Below are 23,990 nucleotides of genomic sequence, written 5' to 3'. Positions count from 1 at the left end.
TTTTGTTTCGATAGGTTGGTTTGTGTGTTGTTGGTTTAGTTGGTTTAGTAGATGGGTGTATTGTTGGTTTAGTGTACATAAGCAGTTACGGTCAAGTCAACATTCAAACGGAGAGAAGAACAGTGGGCTTTTTAGTATATTTATGTACATTTGTATGTGTGGCAAAGTAGGTGATTTTATTGTTGAAAGTTTGTCTGCGTGTTATGTACGAGTGGATGTGGTGTGGTGTGTGGTGTATATCTATAGTATGTTCGATCAAGCAGAATCATGCAAACACTCGAAACAGTACATTAGTAACAGCTATTCAAATGGTTTGTTTCGAAACAAATGCTGTTAGTCATATTCCAAAAGCAACGCCAAACAGTGGGAAAATTTCAATTGAATATTAATAAGGTTTGGCTGTACTCACCATTGGATAGCTTGTTGGGATACCTACTAAAAACATTTGTTTCATTGCTTGCGTTTTTATTGGTTTGCATATAGTTTGGCTTTATTCGGAATTAAGGCATATTTTGTAAATATTTATAGGCATACGATATGTACGTGTGGGGTTGTTGTTTATAAAAAGATCGTTAGCAGAGTGCATACAGATTGAAACTATTGTTACGTATTATTTATTTAATAAAATTAACAGCAAAATATAATGATTAAAAAACAAACTTTTCATACTCTAGGGAATTAGCATTACATTACGTAGATATTTGCTAAATAAAATTACGAATTAGATAGATATATAGACATAGATAGATAGAACACTAGCAAAACATTCTCATAGCTTGTTGGATTGGTGCGTATTGGTGCGGCTGAAAGGTGTGACGAATGTCCTGACCCTGCCCTTGGCTCATAGGTCTTCCAGTGCTGGAGATTCTGTGTGTAGTGGTGTGTTCGACACCCGCCCCTCCTTCGTTTCACTCGTTTGTATATACAGGGAAACTTGGCTTTCTATACTGACTAGTGTTTATTAACAATGATTTGACTAAGCTATGCGTGATTTGGCAAATATAAACTACGAGTATAACTCTCGATAGACCCGACCCCGATCCTACCCGACCTTCTGTGCTATCCTAACCTGTTTCCACCACTTGATCTAGAAGAGTAAACTATTGTTACTGTACTTGGCGTCCGCGTCCGCACCGCTGAAGCCGTTTAGGCAGCTATCGACTCCCGAGTCCCCCGGGTCCTCTGTGTCCGGCCTGAGCGCAAGCTTGGCCTCGTTCTCGAATAGGGGATTCATCACGAAATCCTTCGAGGTGGCAGACACCGCACGGAAACTGTTGCGCTTGAGGTCTTTGTGAAGCAACTGCTTCTCGAACTGTGTGAGAACCCCGGACGAGGGGCCAGCCTGGCGCTTCTTGGACGCGGACGAGCCGAAGGAGACCCCGCTCCCATTGCTATGCAGGCTCAGACTGGACTGGGTGCGACGCTTGGGCAGAGTGCTGGCGGACCCATAGCCAAACTGGCCAATGCTGCTACGCCAGGAGCGGTGGGAGCGCACATCAAAGTCCTCGTCGTCTAGCCCTAAGCTCGTGTCGCGGTAGTGCGACGCTGAAGTGGAAGGACGCTCGTAGTCATTGATGGGGACGGGCGTTAATGAGGGGGATGGACGCTTGTTAATGAATTTTAGCGAACTGCTACGGCGCACTGGTGTGGACAGTGTCCAATGAGAGAGGTCAGGCGCGTTACTTTGAGCGCTACTTAAAATGCGGCCATGCGGTGGTAGTGGTTCTGGTTGATTTACCTCGGTGATAACTATGTCCTGCTCAACATCCTCTGCGGACGGCTGCTTCTCTGCGCCGGACGATGCTCTCCGTACGATTCCGTTTACTTCTGTGCCATTGGGGGCATTGTTGATGTAGTAGTCGCGGCTGTAGCTGTGTGATCGATGGATGGTTATATGTGTATGTACGGGGGGAGTCCGGTTGGGGATGAGTCTGGACTTACCGTTGGTAGTCGGTTGAAGGTGGCGCCGGGTCGCCATCTTCAGTGAGGGCGGCGGCCAGAGCCTTCTGCTCGGCACTGGGACTGATATTTGGCACATCCATGTACCGCTCCTGGGTGCCACTGATACGCTGCTTCAGAGCGTCGGGCGCATAAGGGTTGTTGGGCATTTCGACGGCATTGTACCACTTCTTGACCTCGCGCTCAGCAATGGAACCTGCAAGTGGGGTGGGTGTGTGGGTTTTAGAAACAATGGGATCATCTGTGTGGCTGTTGGCTTTGTGCAGGACACGTAATAGACAGTTAACATAAGCTAGGCGAACAGCAAAGAATCAAAGCAAGACCAAGCAATCAGCAGCAACGTAAGGACAACAAACACCGAGTGATGACAGTGGTGGCCATGTCTGTGGGTTACCTGGCACAAAGCGCCGCAACAGTACAACATCATCATCATCAACGTCGTTTTGTTGGGCCACCAGGTGGCCACCGTTCGGGAGTGCCATGGCACAGGCTCCGGCACCGCCACCGGCACCGACACCGGAACCGGCACCCGCCTTGTTCGACCATCTTAGGGAACCATTTGTTAGTTTGCCGTTAGTGCGTCTACCCGGATTTGTGTGGTTAGTTGTGGTTTCAGTGTAAGTGGGATGTGTGTTAGAGTTAGAGTTGGTATTAGAGTTGGTGTTGCTGGGAGTGTAAGTGTTTGTCGACGGAGTCCTAGCCGTGCGCTCGTCCAAAACTAGAACTCTCTGACTAACGAACTCCTGTTCAGAGTCGCCGTCTCCGTTGAAGGTCTCACAGCTGGTGGACGGCGGACTCTCATCGCTGTGATTTGATTCTGAACTTAATTGATCTGAGAAGAGAATTACGTTAATAAAATTATACGTGATTTCGTTCAAACTACCTACAATGATTGAATCAGTCTCCAAATCTATGTCTATATCATCTGCTATATCACAGAATGTTTCACTGCTACGACTAATCTCTAAACTCAATGGATCTTCCAAATTTATTGTGTACAATTCGCTGGGTCTACTGTCATGGGACTGCGATGGTAGCTCTTCTGCAAAGGTATCTTCTATGGATATAGGAACTGAAGACACTGTGTTATCTAATCTGGCATTATCCCACTTATCCCAGCCAACTCCCTCTTCTACGGTTGCCGATTCGGTTCTGACTTGGATATGGGACTCTCTACTGGAAACTAAACTATCATCGGCATACATGTGCAATTCGTTAAAAAGGCTGGGATGGCTCTCGTTAATATCATCTATGGTCTCCTCCATAGAATCAAAGGAGCTCAGGTATTTGTGCATGATCAGAGCGCGTCGACGTCTGCGTTCGATTGTTGCCAATAGGCGTTTGTCTTTAATGTAAAACTTGCAAATGGTCCCCAAGAGGTTTACAGGCTCGGGTCTCGCAGCCGAGTCTCCATCGCTCGGTGTTGTGTCAGGAATGTTCGGCTGTCTTCGTAGGCACTTTTGAGACGCTTTACCTAGAGCGGAACTATCGCTCTTAGTGTATTCTACGGATGTTTGCGCTGGAATGCATTCCGATGATGGTTCCAATGTTGATGCGTCCATGTTATCTGACTCTTTTAGCGGTTTCGGAACACAACTTAACAACTGCGTATCGTCGATTAAAGCATTCGGACCAAGGTCTGAAACGCTCTTAGCCTCCACTTCAACAGCTGGTATTTCCTCAGCTTTAGTTTGTGTCTCCGGAATGAATTCCACTGCACCGGTAGGAACCAAAACCACCGATTCTGTCTCTGCAATGATTTCCACTACTGCTGGAGGAGAAGGATCAACAGCAACAGTTTCTGTTTCCGGAATGATTTCCACTGGTGCAGGAGGATCCACAGCTACGGTTTCTGCGGCTGGAGCGATTTCCAATGCTGCTGCCTGAGGATCAACAGCTACGGTTTCAGGTTCTGTAATGATTTCCACTGCTGCTGGAGGATCCACAGCTACGGTTTCTGCGGCTGGAGCGATTTCCAATGTAGCTGGCAGATCCACAGCTACGATTTCCGTTTCCGGAATGCTTTCCGCTGCTGCTGGAGGATCCACAGCTACAGTTTCTGCTGCTGGAGTGATTTCCAATGCTGCTGGAGGAGCAGGGTCAGCAGCAACAGTTTCTGTTTCTGGATTGATTTCTACTGGTGCGGGAGGATCCACAGCTACGGTTTCTGCGTCTGGAATGATTTCCAGTGCTGCTGCCTGAGGATCCACAGCTACGGTTTCAGCGGCTGGAGTGATTTCCAATGCAGCTGGCAGATCCACAGCTACGATTTCCGTTTCCGGAATGATCTCCGCTGCTTCTGAAAGATCCACAGCTACGGTTTCTGCGTCTGGAATGATTTCCAATGCTGCTGCCTGAGGATCCACAGCTACGGTTTCAGCGGCTGGAGTGATTTCCAATGCAGCTGGCAGATCCACAGCTACGATTTCCGTTTCCGGAATGATTTCCGCTGCTGCTGGAGGATCCAAAGCTACAGTTTCTGCTGCTGGAGTGATTTCCACTGCTGCTGGAGGAGCAGGGTCAGCAGCAACAGTTTCTGTTTCCGGAATGATTTCCACTGGTGCGGGAGGATCCACAGCTACGGTTTCTGCGGCTGGAGTGATTTCCAATGCTGCTGGAGGAGCAGGATCAACAGCAACAGTGTCCGTTTCCGGAATGATTTCGGCTGCTGCTGGAAGATCCACAGCTACAGTTTCTGCTGCTGGAGTGATTTCCAATGCTGCTAGAGGAGCAGGGTCAGCAGCAACAGTTTCTGTTTCTGGATTGATTTCTACTGGTGCGGGAGGATCCACAGCTACGGTTTCTGCGTCTGGAATGATTTCCAGTGCTGCTGCCTGAGGATCCACAGCTACGGTTTCAGCGGCTGGAGTGATTTCCAATGCAGCTGGCAGATCCACAGCTACGATTTCCGTTTCCGGAATGATCTCCGCTGCTTCTGAAAGATCCACAGCTACGGTTTCTGCGTCTGGAATGATTTCCAATGCTGCTGCCTGAGGATCCACAGCTACGGTTTCAGCGGCTGGAGTGATTTCCAATGCAGCTGGCAGATCCACAGCTACGATTTCCGTTTCCGGAATGATTTCCGCTGCTGCTGGAGGATCCAAAGCTACAGTTTCTGCTGCTGGAGTGATTTCCACTGCTGCTGGAGGAGCAGGGTCAGCAGCAACAGTTTCTGTTTCCGGAATGATTTCCACTGGTGCGGGAGGATCCACAGCTACGGTTTCTGCGGCTGGAATGATTTCCAATGCTGCTGGAGGAGCAGGATCAACAGCAACAGTGTCCGTTTCCGGAATGATTTCCGCTGCTGCTGGAGGATCCACAGCTACAGTTTCTGCTGCTGGAGTGATTTCCAATGCTGCTAGAGGAGCAGGGTCAGCAGCAACAGTTTCTGTTTCTGGATTGATTTCTACTGGTGCGGGAGGATCCACAGCTACGGTTTCTGCGTCTGGAATGATTTCCAGTGCTGCTGCCTGAGGATCCACAGCTACGGTTTCAGCGGCTGGAGTGATTTCCAATGCAGCTGGCAGATCCACAGCTACGATTTCCGTTTCCGGAATGATCTCCGCTGCTTCTGAAAGATCCACAGCTACGGTTTCTGCGTCTGGAATGATTTCCAATGCTGCTGCCTGAGGATCCACAGCTACGGTTTCAGCGGCTGGAGTGATTTCCAATGCAGCTGGCAGATCCACAGCTACGATTTCCGTTTCCGGAATGATTTCCGCTGCTGCTGGAGGATCCAAAGCTACAGTTTCTGCTGCTGGAGTGATTTCCACTGCTGCTGGAGGAGCAGGGTCAGCAGCAACAGTTTCTGTTTCCGGAATGATTTCCACTGGTGCGGGAGGATCCACAGCTACGGTTTCTGCGGCTGGAGTGATTTCCAATGCTGCTGGAGGAGCAGGATCAACAGCAACAGTGTCCGTTTCCGGAATGATTTCGGCTGCTGCTGGAAGATCCACAGCTACGGTTTCTGCGTCTGGAATGATTTCCAGTGCTGCTGCCTGTGGATCCACAGCTACGGTTTCTGCGGCTGGAGTGATTTCCAATGCAGCTGGCGGATCCACAGCTACGATTTCCGTTTCCGGAATGATTTCCGCTGCTGCTGGAGGATCCACAGCTACAGTTTCTGCTGCTGGAGTGATTTCCACTGCTGCTGGAGGAGCAGGATCAGCAGCAACAGTTTCTGTTTCTGGAATGATTTCCACTGGTGCGGGAGGATCCACAGCTACGGTTTCTGCGTCTGGAATGATTTCCAGTGCTGCTGCCTGAGGATCCACAGCTACGGTTTCAGCGGCTGGAGTGATTTCCAATGCAGCTGGCGGGTCCACAGCTACGATTTCCGTTTCCGGAATGATCTCCGCTGTTTCTGAAAGATCCACAGCTACGGTTTCTGCGTCTGGAATGATTTCCAATGCTGCTGCCTGAGGATCCACAGCTACGGTTTCTGCGGCTGGAGTGATTTCCAATGCAGCTGGCGGATCCACAGCTACGATTTCCGTTTCCGGAATGATCTCCGCTGCTGCTGGAGGATCCACAGCTACAGTTTCTGCTGCTGGAGTGATTTCCACTGCTGCTGGAGGAGCAGGATCAGCAGCAACAGTTTCTGTTTCCGGAATGATTTCCACTGGTGCGGGAGGATCCACAGCTACGGTTTCTGCGGCTGGAGTGATTTCCAATGCAGCTGGCAGATCCACAGCTACGATTTCCGTTTCCGGAATGATCTCCGCTGCTTCTGAAAGATCCACAGCTACGGTTTCTGCGTCTGGAATGATTTCCAGTGCTGCTGCCTGAGGATCCACAGCTACGGTTTCAGCGGCTGGAGTGATTTCCAATGCAGCTGGCAGATCCACAGCTACGATTTCCGTTTCCGGAATGATCTCCGCTGCTGCTGGAAGATCCACAGCTACAGTTTCTGCTGCTGGAGTTATTTCCACTGCTGCTGGAGGAGCAGGATCAGCAGCAACAGTTTCTGTTTCTGGAATGATTTCCACTGGTGCGGGAGGATCCACAGCTACGGTTTCTGCGTCTGGAATGATTTCCAGTGCTGCTGCCTGAGGATCCACAGCTACGGTTTCAGCGGCTGGAGTGATTTCCATTGCAGCTGGCGGGTCCACAACTACGATTTCCGTTTCCGGAATGATCTCCGCTGCTTCTGAAAGATCCACAGCTACGGTTTCTGCGTCTGGAATGATTTCCAATGCTGCTGCCTGAGGATCCACAGCTACGGTTTCTGCGGCTGGAGTGATTTCCAATGCAGCTGGCGGATCCACAGCTACGATTTCCGTTTCCGGAATGATCTCCGCTGCTGCTGGAGGATCCACAGCTAGAGTTTCTGCTGCTGGAGTGATTTCCACTGCTGCTGGAGGAGCAGGATCAGCAGCAACAGTTTCTGTTTCTGGAATGATTTCCACTGGTGCGGGGGGATCCACAGCTACGGTTTCTGCGTCTGGAATGATTTCCAATGCTGCTGCCTGAGGATCCACAGCTACGGTTTCAGCGGCTGGAGTGATTTCCAATGCAGCTGGCAAATCCACAGCTACGATTTCCGTTTCCGGAATGATTTCCGCTGCTGCTGGAGGATCCACAGCTACAGTTTCTGCTGCTGGAGTGATTTCCACTGCTGCTGGAGGAGCAGGATCAGCAGCAACAGTTTCTGTTTCTGGAATGATTTCCACTGGTGCGGGGGGATCCACAGCTACGGTTTCTGCGTCTGGAATGATTTCCAATGCTGCTGCCTGAGGATCCACAGCTACGGTTTCAGCGGCTGGAGTGATTTCCAATGCAGCTGGCAAATCCACAGCTACGATTTCCGTTTCCGGAATGATTTCCGCTGCTGCTGGAGGATCCACAGCTACAGTTTCTGCTGCTGGAGTGATTTCCACTGCTGCTGGAGGAGCAGGATCAGCAGCAACAGTTTCTGTTTCTGGAATGATTTCCACTGGTGCGGGGGGATCCACAGCTACGGTTTCTGCGTCTGGAATGATTTCCAATGCTGCTGCCTGAGGATCCACAGCTACGGTTTCAGCGGCTGGGGTGATTTCCAATGCAGCTGGCAGATCCACAGCTACGATTTCCGTTTCCGGAATGATCTCCGCTGCTGCTGGAAGATCCACAGCTACAGTTTCTGATGCTGGAGTTATTTCCACTGCTGCTGGAGGAGCAGGATCAGCAGCAACAGTTTCTGTTTCTGGAATGATTTCCACTGGTGCGGGAGGATCCACAGCTACGGTTTCTGCGTCTGGAATGATTTCCAGTGCTGCTGCCTGAGGATCCACAGCTACGGTTTCAGCGGCTGGAGTGATTTCCAATGCAGCTGGCGGGTCCACAGCTACGATTTCCGTTTCCGGAATGATCTCCGCTGCTTCTGAAAGATCCACAGCTACGGTTTCTGCGTCTGGAATGATTTCCAATGCTGCTGCCTGAGGATCCACAGCTACGGTTTCTGCGGCTGGAGTGATTTCCAATGCAGCTGGCAGATCCACAGCTACGATTTCCGTTTCCGGAATGATCTCCGCTGCTTCTGAAAGATCCACAGCTACGATTTCTGCGTCTGGAATGATTTCCAATGCTGCTGCCTGAGGATCCACAGCTACGGTTTCTGCGGCTGGAGTGATTTCCAATGCAGCTGGCGGATCCACAGCTACGATTTCCGTTTCCGGAATGATCTCCGCTGCTGCTGGAGGATCCACAGCTACAGTTTCTGCTGCTGGAGTGATTTCCACTGCTACTGGAGGAGCAGGGTCAACAGCAACAGTTTCTGCTTCCGGAATGATTTCCACTGGTGCGGGAGGATCCACAGCTACGGTTTCTGCGTCTGGAATGATTTCCAATGCTGCTGCCTGAGGATCCACAGCTACGGTTTCTGCGGCTGGAGTGATTTCCAATGCAGCTGGCAGATCCACAGCTACGATTTCCGTTTCCGGAATGATTTCAGCTGCTGCTGGAGGATCCACAGCTACGATTTCCGTTTCCGGAATGATTTCCGCTGCTGCTGGAGGATCCACAGCTACGGTTTCTGCGGCTGGAGCGATTTCCAGTGCAGCTGCCGGATCCACAGCTACGGTTGCTGTTTCTGACATGATTTCCACTGCTGCTGGAGGACCCACAGCTACGATTTCCGTTTCCGGAATGATTACCACTGCTGCTGGAGGATCCACAGCTACGGTTTCTGCGGCTGGAGTGATTTCCAATGCAGCTGGCAGATCCACAGCTACGATTTCCGTTTCCGGAATGATTTCCGCTGCTGCTGGAGGATCCACAGCTACGGTTTCTGCGGCTGGAGCGATTTCCAGTGCAGCTGCCGGATCCACAGCTACGGTTGCTGTTTCTGACATGATTTCCACTGCTGCTGGAGGACCCACAGCTACGATTTCCGTTTCCGGAATGATTACCACTGCTGCTGGAGGATCCACAGCTACGGTTTCTGCGGCTGGAGTGATTTCCAATGCAGCTGGCGGATCTACAGCTACGATTTCCGTTTCCGGACTGATTTCCGCTGCTGCTGGAGGATCCACAGCTACAGTTTCTGCTGCTGGAGTGATTTCCACTGCTGCTGGAGGAGCAGGATCAGCAGCAACAGTTTCTGTTTCCGGAATGATTTCCACTGGTGCGGGAGGATCCACAGCTACGGTTTCTGCGTCTGGAATGATTTCCAATGCTGCTGCCTGAGGATCCACAGCTACGGTTTCAGGTTCTGTAATGATTTCCACTGCTGCTGGAGGATCCACAGCTACAGTTTCTGCTGCTGGAGTGATTTCCACTGCTGCTGGAGGAGCAGGATCAGCAGCAACAGTTTCTGTTTCCGGAATGATTTCCACTGGTGCGGGAGGATCCACAGCTACGGTTTCTGCGTCTGGAATGATTTCCAATGCTGCTGCCTGAGGATCCACAGCTACGGTTTCAGGTTCTGTAATGATTTCCACTGCTGCTGGAGGATCCACAGCTACAGTTTCTGCTGCTGGAGTGATTTCCACTGCTGCTGGAGGAGCAGGATCAACAGCAATAGTGTCCGTTTCAGGACTGATTTCCCCTGCTGCTGGTAGATGCACAGCTACGATTTCCGTTTCCGGAATGATTTCCACTGGTGCGGGAGGATCCACAGCTACGGTTTCTGCGGCTGGAGCGATTTCCAGTGCAGCTGCCGGATCCACAGCTACGGTTGCTGTTTCTGACATGATTTCCACTGGCGCCGGAGGATCCACAGCTACAGTTTCAGTCTCTGGAGTAATTTCCACTGTTTCCGGAGAAACCACAGCTACGTTTTCTGCGTCTGGACTGATTTCCACTGCTGCCGGAGGATCCAATGCTGCTGGTTTATCTTCTGTTAGAATTTCTGTTGTCGATGGGTTATGTATGGGCGCATCACTGTCTATGGTAGGTTTTGGTACCACTTTTGGCTCCTGGGCGGCTGTTGTTTCTGTAGAATGGTGGTTTGTTGTTGGGTCTGTCAGAGTTGATGGATGGACATTTATAGTGGAAGGTTCTGAGACACTCCCGGTCAACGGCATCAATTCGGTTGTCTCCTCTTCTATGATGTCAAGTGAATGGTGCGCCAGGTCCATTGTGCGAGCGTTTATTTCGGCCAGCGCCAAGTCGCTTAGCTCCTTGAGTGTATGCATCTCACTCGGAGTTATGACCCCCGGCTGCTCCGATGCTGGGACTGCTAGCATCGGTCCCAAGGCAATGGCGGCTAGTATCTCGATAACTGACGGTGTGGTTTGGCGCATCTGCTCTTCATCAATGTATTCTACTGTGCTGTAACCAATGCAACCTTCGAGGCTGGCCAGTTCGTCAGTTTCGCCTTGGGCTGTAACACAAACGACTGCTAAATGTCGATGCTTCAAGATCAGGCACAAGAGGGCTGAGGATCTACATAACTTGGAGGGTTCCGGACTTCAAACAGCTAGGATCAACTAGGATCAACTATCTAGGATTGATGCTCTCTAATGCTGTCTAATCACAGGGGAGGGTTAACGCAATATTAAGAAGGGTAAGGATGATGTACTACGTGGTACGTGAGGTACGTGGAAGTGGAAGTAGCAGTGCAATTACCTGCAATGGGAGTCTGGACCAGCTCCTCGTTCAGTGAGTCATCTTGAAACACCATGGGTGATGGTAGTGAAACTATAATATCAGATGGCGCGGCCGAGGATGCTACGACGAACGTGTTTGTGGTTTCCGTAAATGCGGGCTCATGCTCCTCCGGTAGGGTGTGGGAGATCAGGCTGGTCCGATCTACGAGCTCGTCTAGCACAAGTTTTGTGTTCTGACCACCGATCAGATGCTTGCTCAGCAGGCGATCGTTTAGATCGTTGCAGCGCAGCAAATCAAGCGAATTGTCCTCCACATCCGATCCCAGCTCCGACAGATCGCTGACCTCGTCCGCAGTCCTATCGCCGATTTGGGCACGCACATTCTCCATGGGAGCCGGCACCAGCATGCCAATGCTGCTCGGCGTGACCGAGCTCTGCACGGAGCTGCGTTTCTTCTTGAATAGCCAGTTATCCTCCCAAGTGCCATCGCCGATCATGCTCGAGGAGATTGATCCAACATCTAAAGGGGATTGGAGAATGGGAGTGGAAGAATCTGGACCATAGCGTTAGAGAGTAGCATATAACTTACCATCCTCCGATTCAGTAACAGATGCCGAAAAGTCCGGAAGGGGAACCATGTGGGCGGCTATATAATCACTCAAAACCGATTCACGCTCCAAATCCGCCTGCAGGGACTGGGATTTGCCAGTCTGGAATGATGAATGTTGGGGATAATAACAGGGGATACTGGGGATTATAAGAATATGAGTGCATGGCAGCTTACATCCAGGGCCAATTCATGGTCGGTGAGGCTGCAATCGCTTCGGGGCTCAATGGAACTACCGGACGTGGTGCTCAACGCTTCGGCATTGTAATTCTCATCAATGAGGTGACCACTCAAGTCTGGTGTGCTCACCGATATTAACCTTGTGTTCCCTTCCTTATCGGCAATCTGTGGAACAGAAAACAGCAAAGGTAACAACGGGAACGTTGTGTTAGTCTATTGACCTTGGCATTGTGGCAGGGCAGCAAAGTGTTGTTGAACCCCAGAGAGTCGTCTGTGGTTCAGTCAAACGATGAGTGCGATACAAAAGGCCCTTAAGCAGATTAGGCCCGGCCATATCCAGTCCGTCACTTAACGACACTCAACGAAAGGTTTCGTTGTGCTCCCAGCGCCATCGATTATAATCAATAATTATTGAAAAATCGTCTTATCGATCGTGTTCAGTGACGTATGAACCAGTTTGCTGTCCACGTTGCGAAGTTTGGGGATGGAAGTTGCGATAAGGTTTAGGATTTCCTGATTAGAACTGAATACGTAATCGTAATGGTGGCTGATATGGTTCGCTGAGTCATGGATTTGGCGTTTCAATTGCCGCAATCGTGTCGTAACTAATATTTACTTTATCACCGGAGTCCTCCATTGTCTTGTATTGGCCTGTATGTAGAAACTCTTCCGCAATGGGATTTTTTTGATTTTCCAGAATAAGGATTTATCCAATTAGCGTCGTGATTGATTTTATTCTTGTACTGTGAGTGGTGCTGCTGCTTGAAGAAAACGTCTTAGCAGTCGAGACAATGGGCTGCAACTAATTAGCGTGGTCTGGTTCTGGTTCATCGGTGTGGCAACTGGACAATCGAAGCCGGCCAAGTGCGGGTTGAATGAAAGCGAAAACTGAACGAAGCGCGTGGCGGAAGTGGCCAGAATACGACCGTACACACAGCTTACAAGACACTCGACAATGGGTAGAGGAGAGGTCATGTGTGGTACCACAGGTGGCATAGTGGCAGGGGCATGGGTCAGTGTAAGGCTCAAGGCTTACCTTATTGAGCACCGCTGTGGCCAGCAGATCCTGATAAATCTTCGGCTCGAAGTAGTGCTCCGTGCGATGTCGGCGCTTCTGCCCATTCCCATTGTTCGGCAGCTCGGCGGCCAGCGAGCGGGTGTCCAGGCTGATCTCCGAGACGGCTCCGCTCACGCTCAGGGCACTGTTGCGCAGCGTCTCCGCTATGATGGTCTCGATGAGACTCCGTAGACGGGTCTGCGAGATGTCTGCCAGAGACTCGGAGTCTCCATTGTTGTTATTGTTGCTGTTGCTGTTGCTCCCATTGACAATGGCCGGCAGATCTGAAAGCATGTGTGACACAGTATTGTCAATTGGATCTGACCGAGAATGCTGGCTGGCCAAAACTACTACTAGTTGAATGCTTGGTTAGCCAAGTCCGATACAATAAAAGTGAAAATTAACTTACTTCTAGGTGTTTTTGTATGCGTGTATGTGTGTGTGAAAGGTAAAGAAAGTAAGTGAGTGAGTGAGTGAGTGAGTGAGTGAGTGAGTGAGTGTATAAGCCATACCTAATTTCACCTCAATGACGTAAACAACGTAAAAGACAATAACGGCCAGAACGGCATACACGCCCGTGATTAGGCCCAAAGTAAAGTCCATGCTGCATGCATACGATCGAGTACTGGTTTATATAGGTGTTATGGTTCGATATGCGATCCAGATGAAGTTGCTGAATCGCAGATATCGGTTATTTGTTTATTTGTTTGCTTTTTTGTTTGTTTATCTACACTTGCGGCCGCTGTCTGCTTTCTGCTGTCTGAATGGAGTGTGTTGGGGTTTTGTTTGGAGTTTTCATTGATATAACTGCCGGTGGAGCTGTTAATTATTTCAAACAAATATTTAAGCTGTATTGTTTTGTTTTCTCCCTAATTATTGGCAAACAGAAGTGTATCACCGAGTCCCCTAAACGCTTGAGCAGCCAGGTGTCCCCAACCCAATCGAACGCCACTCATGCTGAAAATCGCGAATACTCACAGCTCGCATTCACATTTGCATTCGCATTCGCATATTCATAATTTTCCTTTGACATGTTAAGTCTATAGTCGCATTGCGGTAAATACCCGATTTTATAATGAATAATGAATGGCCCGGAGTTATCTATTTAGCGTTACAATGCCGCCCATATTTCTTTATCGGCCCAAGTCTGCTAACAATTCAATTGGTGGCTGCCCGCCTGAATGCTCTGAATGGCCCGAATGGTCGGCGGGTCTATGTCTAGGCCGTTAGTCATTCAGGTGTGCAAAAAATGTCAAAGATAGAAACTGTCGTATTGAAAACAAACAGTCGCATGCGAGTCATCGGTGAAAATAACACCAGAAACAGGCAGAGAAACAGGCCCAGACCCAGACCCAGAACCAGTACCAGACCCACACGGATCACTTCTGTATTCTCCGACTGGGCGCGAGCAAAGTTCAGGGGTTCAGCGAGCAAGTCACTTAAGTAATTATCACTGAGCGGATTACGAGTATCACTTTATTCCATTTTGATTATTTAATGCTTAGCCCTGCGATGGGGTTCGAGGGGCTCGATAACTTTCCATTAGCTCGGATCGGGCCGACTTTTTGCGATAAGTTTGGTGAGAGGTTTGTTTTTCTGATTGGTTAAGGTCAAAGGTAAACTACAGCGTTAAGGAGCACAGTTAAAAGCACATTCCATGTTAAAAGTCCACGATCATCGTCGGAAAATGATGGATTTTTTGTTGTTGTTAATCTCAGATTGGGTTACACACAGTGGAGCTATAAGCGGGACTCGGGATCATTAATATTGATTAGCGTTGATTGAGGTCTCTTCCTCGTCTTGCCTGTTTTACCTCGCAATTATTGACTTGAGTTTCAACTGTCTCTTTTTTCTCAACTTTTTTGCCAGCTTCGGGTTCGGGGTCAAGGTTGACGATAACTCATAACTGAGCAGCAGCTTCTTCGCGTTATCTCTGCTCTGACGGTTGCAGATGGACGTACATATGTATGTTTCTTGCGGCTGGCCAAAATTCTTGTAGTTATCATATAATATAATATAATACGTTATCACTAGTACTCCCGTTTAGGCGGAATCTTCTTCAGTCTCTGTGCGCGTGTGTGTGTATGTGTACCCGGAGCTCGTTTAACGTTACGATCACGGCGCGACGCTTCTGGCAAATGAAGCGGTTCCGTGCGATTGTCGAGCGCCGAGCGCCTAACCGCTCACTCAGACCCACTCTCACACGAACACACACACGCTCGCTCTCGTAGGTCTGTGTGCGTGTGGACCCTACACAGAGCGGTCTCGGGTGTTTCGGCACTGCCCGGCCGTTCCACCAGACTCTCTGGTGTCTGGTGTCTCCTCTTGGCCAACAGCTGAGTTTGGCTTTGAGATTTACATGCACGCTGCCGTGCAAATTAGTGGATATTAGTCGCCTGGCTCCGAGCGTGACGCTGTCAATCAATTGCTAAGACAGAGAACCTCATGAATGGCCGTGTAAGCTAGAAATTTACACCACTGAGCAGACTCCGAATCGAGTCTCGAACCAGTTGGTGAGCAATGCTACGGTGCGTATGATTAATGCCTATATCGGTCTGTCATCTTTCTAAGGCTACAGAACTTGGGCGCCAACAAAGCGTTGTAATCACAATGTTCCCTGCTGTAGCCGTTGCTATTTCTGTCGGCACTTCAATAGCTAAAGCACCTTATCAGAGCTATGTAGCCTTATCTGACTCCGATTTTCTGTCTGTCAGGGTCCCTGTCCCTGTCCCTGTGTGTGAGAGAGTGCTTATTTAGGCTTTCGATTTGTACTACCAGTAAACTAAGGCTGGCCGGCACTTCAACTGGCATTCAATAAAAGCTCCAATCATTGTTTCATAGATTTATTTTATGGCATTCTCACACTCTGTTACATACATATTTGGGGCAAGGTTCTACGTGCTCAACACAAAATACAGATATATGTAGATAGAGAGAGGTACAGGTACAAGTACGGATGCAGGATCGAGAGGTTAGATTACATTCAAAACGATTACATTGCATTCGCTCGATTACTAAGTACTCGATTACTGGATAGTACTGGCCGATGACTTACCTCCCTTGAGCAGGTCGCTCTCCACATTGATAAGCAGGTTCGAAAGTTTCGCATGAAATTTGTGGAAGAATTGCAAGTCTGCATTGCATTTGCATGTGTGAGTTTGAGTGTGAGGGGTGTTTGTGTGTGTTTATGAGTGTATGTGTGGGAAAAAGTTTAGCAAAAGCTTCGCCCAAAAGTATGCAGCGAACTTTCGCTGGCCGGCAGCATGTGTTGCTTGCGAATGTTGCCAACGAAAAGCACATATGCACATATGTTGCCCGCCCAATTGAATCTCATTTGCAAATTGGAAATTGTAAATTGCGCGAATGCAGCTGAATTCGCTGACAATTGCATTTGCACAAATCAAATCGAAGACAATCTGGGCGCGCGACAACTGATTGCAGCGGGCTGTACTTACAGTTTTCGCTTTTGGACAATTGTCCCACTTTGATGTGATCCAGACTGCCGCCCAACATCTCCGCCACGATTTCCTCCACATATGCACGAATCTTGGCGCGCTCGTCGAGATGAACGCTCTGCCCTATCTGGCTGATGCTCTCAATGTCTGCAAAGGACCAAAGTTTGGCGTTCTATAAACACGTTAGGGATATTTCTATGGGGTCTCTCCTTACGCATTGTGCTGTCATTGGCATCGCCATCACCATCGCCAGTGATGGGTATGTAGACCTCGCTGCGAGCCCGCATCGGATACACGAACTTGTGCTGGTTAAAGGACATCTGCTCCGCCACCCAGGAGGAGGTGTGGGCCAGCGACTCCTTGGAGCTGTGGCACAGCTGGCACTCCCAGTCGGCATCCTTGGGCCGCCAGTCAGCGCATTTGGGGCCGCGGCAAACGTACTTTCCGCATGTACAGCATGTCACATAGCTGAAAAATATAGATCGATCCCTAACTTAGTCGCTGAGGGGGGCTTTCGCTGGAGGTTGACTTACGTTTTGGGACTGCTCTGGTCCAAGTCTGCACAGCAGACATTGCAGCTCTGCTGCTCGCTGGCCTCCTCCTTCTTCCACTTCCTATCGGCTATTTTACTGAAAAGAATTCATAGAACACGGAGAATGTTCGATTAGTTCGATACATGGCGATTAGTCAGGTCAGTTCTGCGAAATCGCTGGGGTTGATCAACCAGCAGAAGGTCAGGTTAAGATAAACAAACTGCTGAAAAAAATGAGGAAATCAACTAATTGGATGGCGCTCAGCCGATAGATACAATTAGCGCCTGGTCGAGTCGACAAAATTCCAGTTCCCCAGATCTCCACCTACGAGTATGAGGGTCCCGCACTGCAGGGGCATCGAGCATCGAGCAATGGACTTTCTCTCTTGCCTATCCCCCCCCCGCCCCCATCTAGCAGATTGCATAAGCGGAGGAAAGCCACAGGCAAAACCAGTTGGACCAGGGGCAAGCGAAATATCAGTCGAGTTGAGTTTTATAGCCAGATTTATTCGCGTCACTTAGGATCTATGTATGTAGGTATCGAATAACTAAGCATATCACACGGCTTACAAACTACTCTCGTAGGACATATGCACATACTTATATGTACATACAGATATATCTACTTATATATCTAGATATGCATTCAGTTCTCACAGTGCCAGAGACAAGAAGGGATTTCCTCCGACTGACTGTACTGTACACTTAATCGTATCCATGCATGAGTCGTGTTTTGTTTTGTTGTGTGTTGTGGAAGTTGTGGTACAACGTGCTCAAAATTGACAATTAATCACAAACAATTTGCTCAACTTAACATTTGAATATGTCTCGTTTTGAAATCGCTTACAAACGAAATCATAAACAAAAACCAAAATCATTACACTCTCTCCCCTCGTCGCTATCCATATCCATATACTATATACCATATAATTTTGAAAACAGAAGAAACCAGTCATAACCGATATCCAACCGATTCCCAATGCTGCAGCTACACCTATACGAGCAGCTGTTGCCGTTGGCTCTCCTCCTGCTGGAGCTGTTGCTGGTGCCGCTGGTGGAATCGCATCCGACGGCGTGCCCAGTGCTCGTAGTTGTTTCCGAGATTCTCGTAGTAGATCTGCTCCTCGGACTCGTCGTCCCCGGCCTCGTCGCCGTCGTCGGGAGGCCGCCCGAACACCGGTTCACTGGTGGTCATCTTCAGCAGAACCACCTCCATGGCGCAGGCCATGAACAGGAAGGCGAATACGGCAAAGCTGATTGGCATGCAGATCAATTTCTCCACCTGGCACACCACAACGGACGCGAACACCATTCTATCGCACACTTCCACTCCCTTCGGTGTGGAGGTCTATAGCTGCGATGGCTTCTGTGGGATTGATCGGTTTCTTGGTTTCGGATTGGTTTGCTCTGGTTTAATTGGTTTGGTTTGGGTTTAGTGTTGTTTGGTGTTTGGTGTGCTAGGTATTTGAGTGGCCTGTCAAGAGATGTTTGGTGCTTTGTTTGCTTTGATTTGGCATGGCACTCGAATTAAACTGTTTTCGCCGATTTGCATGTATATTCGAGTGGAAGCACATTAATTTGGATTCGCCAACGAAACGCGTTGCGACTCACTCCGACACTGACAACTTTCTCGGACAAGGTTTGCCTTTGTTGTGCGCAGTTGGCTCTGAGCGGGCAACAGCTGAGACCGAGCGAGCCTCAGTCAGAGCAGTGACAGTCGTCTCTCCGCGTCATGCCCGTGCCGGTTTCATGTCTGAGGAGAGAAGCCTACCCAGAGAGAGAGAGAGAGAGTGGCAGTGGCAGCGTTCGGGAGAGTGGCAGACAGGCAGACAGGCAGCTAACTCGTTAATGACGTAAGATTCAATTGTGAACTCTGGAGAAGAAGGCCTTAGCTTACCTTACCTTACGCCCCCTGCCCACTGGATAGAAAACCAGCCCAACGGGTCTACGTAGCGGAATCAGCCGTGACTAGGCATATTTCCCTGGCCATCTATCGCCTTTCTTCCTTGATTTATCCGCAAACATGTAGACATCTGGTCAAGCAGGAACCGTTTCGGGCCTCATACCCGTATGCATATGCATTCATTTGTCTATAAATTAATTTTTGGCAATCTCTTGTCTCGGCCTGAACTTCATTAATTTCCAAATGCTAATTGTGAGAAACATTCCGCAAACGAGTTAGCCTCAGATCTTGTCTGTCTGTCTGTCTATTTAAATCTATGCATGCTCCAAGCCGTTCATTATTGAGGGGAACCTCAACGAATCAATCGAATGGTGACTGGAATAGTCTTTAGATTCGCGAATAAATGGCGACAGCATCAGCTGGGAAATTCCCAAAGAGAAAGATGATGCGAGAGCTCTCATATGTATGTACAGATTCCCCTGAAATCTGACTCAAGTATCTGGGTTAACATATGCATGTAAGCTGGGCACATCCCATTAGCATTTCTCAACCCGAGAGATCGTCAAGTGGCCCTGTTTCTGTCTCGTTCTGTTTGGGTTGGCTTAGATGAATGGCTTAGTCGGGATGAACAAGATGCTCTCAATTTTCGCAGAATTTTGGCCAGCATAAGTGGAGGATTTCTGGGGCTGGAAAGTAATTACCCGTATCGCCAGAAGAACAATAAATTATTAGATTGAGCCCACTACTTTAAAGATATCATAAAACAGTTTTAGAAATTAACTAACAAGCCTACGACATAGCGATCCCCTCTTCAATATTCATCGATGGTAAAGTTGACTAGCGGATATTTTCAACCTGAAGTGAGCTGGGGCCGTTCGTCCCCTCTCCACTTAAACCCTAACCACTAACCATACAGTATACAGTATACAGTTAGTGGCCTAACCAACGTGTTTTTAATAGTTGCAAAATATCTACATGCCAACTCATGTCCATGTAGCAAAATTTCACAGTGGCGCTTTGCAACATTTTGGTAAATTGTCGAAAAGTTGCGCAACATTTGGTAGCTTTAGCGCAACATTTTTGAATATTCCGCGAGAAATTTAAAATGAAACGATTTTCATTTCGACGCAGATCAGGAATATAAATGTATTGTCTAAAGGGCGGGTAACGCCACTAAGTGGTCATTTAAATATTCTACACAAATTACCCCTATGGCTCTGGGCCATCTCCAGAAGCAAGCTTCAACTTTGACCGACCCTTTGTTGGTTCCGTTTGCTTGCAGCTATTGACAGGAACAGTCGGGCTAAAAAGGCCCACCACCATTACTCAAGGATGAGATCTATATATGCCAGCGTACTTTGGTCTGATTCCGGCTAACTAGCGTACCAGGCCGCCTTCTAGCAGCGTTCCGGCTTCATCGTCGGAACTGTGTCGTTGTGTCCTGGTGGTGACTTCTTCGAAGAACGAACCCTTGAGGAGTATTGCTTCTAATCGACTGTGGTTATGCATACAATTTGTCACTGTGACTGGCTTTTGATGGCTCTCACTCTCAACGCTACTTTCGACCGACTGCAAGAACTCGTTTCAGTTTACTCAGCACTACGGGTATATTAAAACGCAGAATAGGTGTGGTTATCTCCGTATCAAATGCGACAAAGGTTAGCATTAGTTTTGTTTTCTAGACTTTCGACAATTTCGGAACTTGTTTTGGTTTCTATTGCACTATAATGCAACCTGTCGTGCAACTTTCTGTCTCTGAATAGAGAAAAGGAAAACACAGCTTTCGTCTATTTCGGCTAATATTGTGCTCAATGGAACATTGCTTTAAGGAGGAGCCAGCCAGCCAAGATTAAATGCTACACTTCTTTACTAGGTACCATACATATGTATATGTTTAAAACTCGCATACCCCTACTCGTATTTTCTAATATTATAAGAATAACGGCTAATTAAGTTGCCATTGACTAGTGCTAGTGACAAAAGGCAAATATTTGCGGGCGGCTAATTGTTATTGGCGTTTCGTGACACTTTTGTTGTTGTTGTTGTGGAGTATGACTGGAAGCGGCAGCAGCGGGTTCTGCCCTTTGTTGGCCAACGATTTCCGTTTGCCATTCGTCGCAAGTCTTTGGTTCTGTCTGGTTAGCCAGATGGCCAAATTCGTCTTGACCACAAGTCCATTGAATGGACAGTAATGTATGAACAGGTAATGTTATAAAACGGCCAACGGTACTGTTATCCATAAGCATTTACGGGTGCAAAATGAATTTGTGAGCCACCATGATACGCTGCAGCTGGTGGCCTGATGCCTCTTACGCAATCCTTAATTAAGGCGAAGCTACGTACGTACTGGATGCCCAACTGAGATGAGGAAAGACCATAGAAAGGCAACAGCAATAGCAGTTGCAACTGTGCCAAGCATAAAAATGGCAACAATTATGTCAAATCTCTTTTAATGCGAAATGCTTTTCCTCTGCATTTTTCTTTGCTTTCTTCGTACACGCAAACGCAATCAAGTCATGCGAAACGATGGACACGTAATCGAATTGAAGCTGCTGTTGCAGCTCGGAAAGTTCAGTTTCAGTTTCACTGCCAGTATTTATCTCTCCGGGATGTATCTGCACCTGCATCCGAGACCGTATCTGTATCTGCATCTGCATCTGTGGTTGTGCCAGTATGTGCGAGTGCATCTGCTGGCATCTGCACGCTCGCGTACGTGTGCCCTCCAGTACTCTCACACACACAGTTTCACACACGGGGGCACACTCATTTGGTTATCGCTACTCTACTCGATTAACTCACCCAAGAAGACGCTGGGCGCCACATTGGAGCAGGTAGGCCCCGCCGACGAGTCCCACCACCGAAGTCAGGCCCAGCAGCAGGTTGGCGGCTGCGGGACGATAGATTGGCAGCTGCATGAGGCGTATGTAGGGGCGTATCAAACGCTTGCAGCACTGCGGAGGTGACATTGAGTTCGATAACGGCAATAATAACGATTTGGCAGCATTTGCATTCGAAGCACACACTCGCACACAGCAAGACCCCTCTCCCCCGCAATAGTTTAAGCCCCCGTCGCGACGTAACTCTAGTTCTATTCCTCTCAAAGGTTTGACAAAACTAAAAGAGTGCAATCGCAAATACTTTTGGATTATCAAAACAGAACAGAACAGAACAGAAAAGTTCTCCTCCAAGTACTTCACGTACTTGGTTTTGGCCTTGTCCGTGTCTCGATTTATTTTGTTTCATACTTTGGCCTTAGGGAGCCTTATCAGAAGGCTTATACGCGAAGGTGTGTGGGGTGGGGTATGTACCCTTCGTGAGGCATTTGAGTTTCGAAAACTATTGAGTTTATGATATTTAAAAAAAGCAATTACTATACAAGCTACTTATTGGAAATTTAAGTATTTTTGCAGCACGTTTCAGACTGAAACCTAAATTTGTATTAATCTAATCAAATATTGATTAAAACTGCAATAACTCAAAGTTCCAACCAATCTCTTTTGACTCACGATTAAATACATCATTTTTTTTATTTACTAATATATTTTTTTGTGTTTATTTTTTGCACTTCGCTGCGATTATCATTAATTAAAGTTGGTAAATGTATGCGAGATGCTCATGCTCCAAGCCAAGATTCTTATCGAGTATGTTTGTATCGCTTGACTATTGCCTATTTCTGGCAGAAGGTTTCTGAGATCACTGTGTGGGTTGCATAACATCCTGGGGGCTCTTGGGGTTTGGTTTGCATTATTCATTTGTTTGCTGTGTGCTTGTGTGCTTCAAAACAAAAGATTCTTTATTGGTTGTGTAATTCACTTCACTTGGCTTCAAACTATGCGGTATTTCTTCACTTTTATTGATTATGACTTCACAGAATACTTCACAGACCTCACGCAGTGAACTTCACTGGGCAATATCTGGATAAATAATTACCACACAATTTTGAGGGTTTTCTCCGCTTTTGTTTCCACGCGTCCGTACATATATTGTGTTGTGTGTACAAACAACGATTACAATCAATCACTTTTGGGAAATATACTCTTTCGGTACGTGATTCTTTCGAGGTGTTTGCCACATGAACTCGCTAATTGCCGTCACCACCTCCCCGGCAGTCAGTCAGTCAATCCCGCCGCCCAGCACAATCTCAGCCCGAAAACGACAACAATCCCAAAAGCATGACGCTATATTTGAAACAATTCCGACTGCGACAATATGGGTATAACCAAACCGAACTGATTAAGATCACGAGGCGCGGACTAAACCAAGGGCTCCCTCCACTGGAAACGATCTTCAAGTTAACGATTGACTCCGACTGGGAATGCGAATGCGACTGGGACAGTGACTGCGACTGGAGCGGCGACAGGTTTGTTTTAGCCAAGTTTTATTTGGATTGTTTACTTTCCGTTTGTACATACGCATACGAGTATAACCGTAATATATAAGTGGGCTATTGGAGGGGGGGAATTTGTTTGCCCATTTCGTTATTGCGGTTCGCCATATAAGCCGTTTGTTGATTTGATAAGAGCTCCACTCGCGGACAATGATAAATATAAGTATATCTGTGTCTGTGGCTGTATCTGTAGCTCTATCTGTATCTGTATATAAAGGTAGCGAAGAAGCGCGGTGACCGAATTCGCAGATAAGTGTTAAGACAATTTCCGCGGTTATATCACATATTCGGGGCCTACGAATGGTAGTATTTGTATTCTTTGCCCTGATATTATTTATACGTTTTATGGTTGGGTTTTTTGGGGACTTTTTTTGTTTTTTTTTTTTGGATTTGATGTGCGTTGTTGGCGAGTAACCAATTCGGAACTGGCCGCAATTGCGAACTGGGTCCGAGGTTTGCTGCTGCTCATGCAACAAAAGGGGGCATGGCCCGCAAATCCCCCCAAGAAAGCGACAAAGAGACAGAAAGCCCAGTCCAGCCCCGATGGTTTCATATGGCCTTATGCAAATGCCGCTGCCACTGCAGCTGTGGAATGCGTTGCCAGCCGCCAGTCACATGTCCGAGGCGGCTAATGACCACAGTTTGGCCCGAAGAAAATATCCGAAATCGATTGGCCCCGCCATTGGCCATACAAAGCCTACAGCAATTAATTGGCATTAATCAAATTAATTATGAAATACTCGATAAGATTGTGGCTCCCCTCCGTAGGCAAGGCAGCAAGAGGCACGTTGGAAAGCGAAACAAACATGGAGTGGCGAACGGAACATGGCATTGGTCTAGGCCTACTACCCACGAATGTTGGATACCCTAGAAGATGACGA

The 23,990-nt window shown here is 48.2% G+C and overlaps 2 protein-coding genes across 21 annotated transcripts in view; both read right to left on the bottom strand.

The window, feature by feature from the left end:
* Positions 1–23,990, bottom strand: part of LOC108158090 (titin) — a 29,846-nt gene that overhangs the window by 1,627 nt on the left and 4,229 nt on the right. The window contains exons 1-13 of one of the 20 annotated variants that reach the window (XM_017290247.2): positions 22,653–23,525; positions 21,522–21,673; positions 16,821–16,916; positions 16,502–16,755; positions 16,288–16,434; positions 15,888–15,965; positions 12,812–13,116; positions 11,773–11,940; positions 11,578–11,698; positions 11,008–11,508; positions 3,434–10,762; positions 1,942–2,155; positions 1,739–1,871 (exon numbers count right to left, since the gene is read on the bottom strand). In XM_017290247.2, the coding sequence (XP_017145736.2) occupies positions 1,739–1,871; positions 1,942–2,155; positions 3,434–10,762; positions 11,008–11,508; positions 11,578–11,698; positions 11,773–11,940; positions 12,812–13,116; positions 15,888–15,965; positions 16,288–16,434; positions 16,502–16,755; positions 16,821–16,916; positions 21,522–21,637 (9,462 nt within the window). In that variant the 5' untranslated portion in view covers positions 21,638–21,673; positions 22,653–23,525. Of the gene's footprint in view, positions 1–12; positions 1,872–1,941; positions 2,156–2,353; positions 2,792–3,433; positions 10,763–11,007; positions 11,509–11,577; positions 11,699–11,772; positions 11,941–12,391; positions 12,710–12,811; positions 13,117–13,344; positions 13,652–14,645; positions 14,979–15,887; positions 15,966–16,287; positions 16,435–16,501; positions 16,756–16,820; positions 16,917–21,521; positions 21,674–22,652; positions 23,526–23,990 lie in introns of those variants that run through there. The other 19 variants (XM_033392015.1, XM_033392011.1, XM_033392012.1 and 16 more) reach the window with 19 other exon arrangements.
* LOC108158127 lies at positions 17,306–18,486 on the bottom strand. Its single transcript, XM_017290308.2, has one exon. The coding sequence runs from the start codon at positions 18,129–18,131 to the stop codon at positions 17,814–17,816; it is 318 nt and encodes a 105-aa protein (XP_017145797.1). The 5' UTR covers positions 18,132–18,486; the 3' UTR covers positions 17,306–17,813.

This window comes from Drosophila miranda, chromosome 3 (assembly GCF_003369915.1).
Source record: "Drosophila miranda strain MSH22 chromosome 3, D.miranda_PacBio2.1, whole genome shotgun sequence".
Lineage (NCBI taxonomy): Eukaryota > Metazoa > Arthropoda > Insecta > Diptera > Drosophilidae > Drosophila > Drosophila miranda.
The sequence above is the reverse complement of the archived record's forward strand: the minus strand, read 5'-3'. Positions and strand labels throughout refer to the sequence as shown.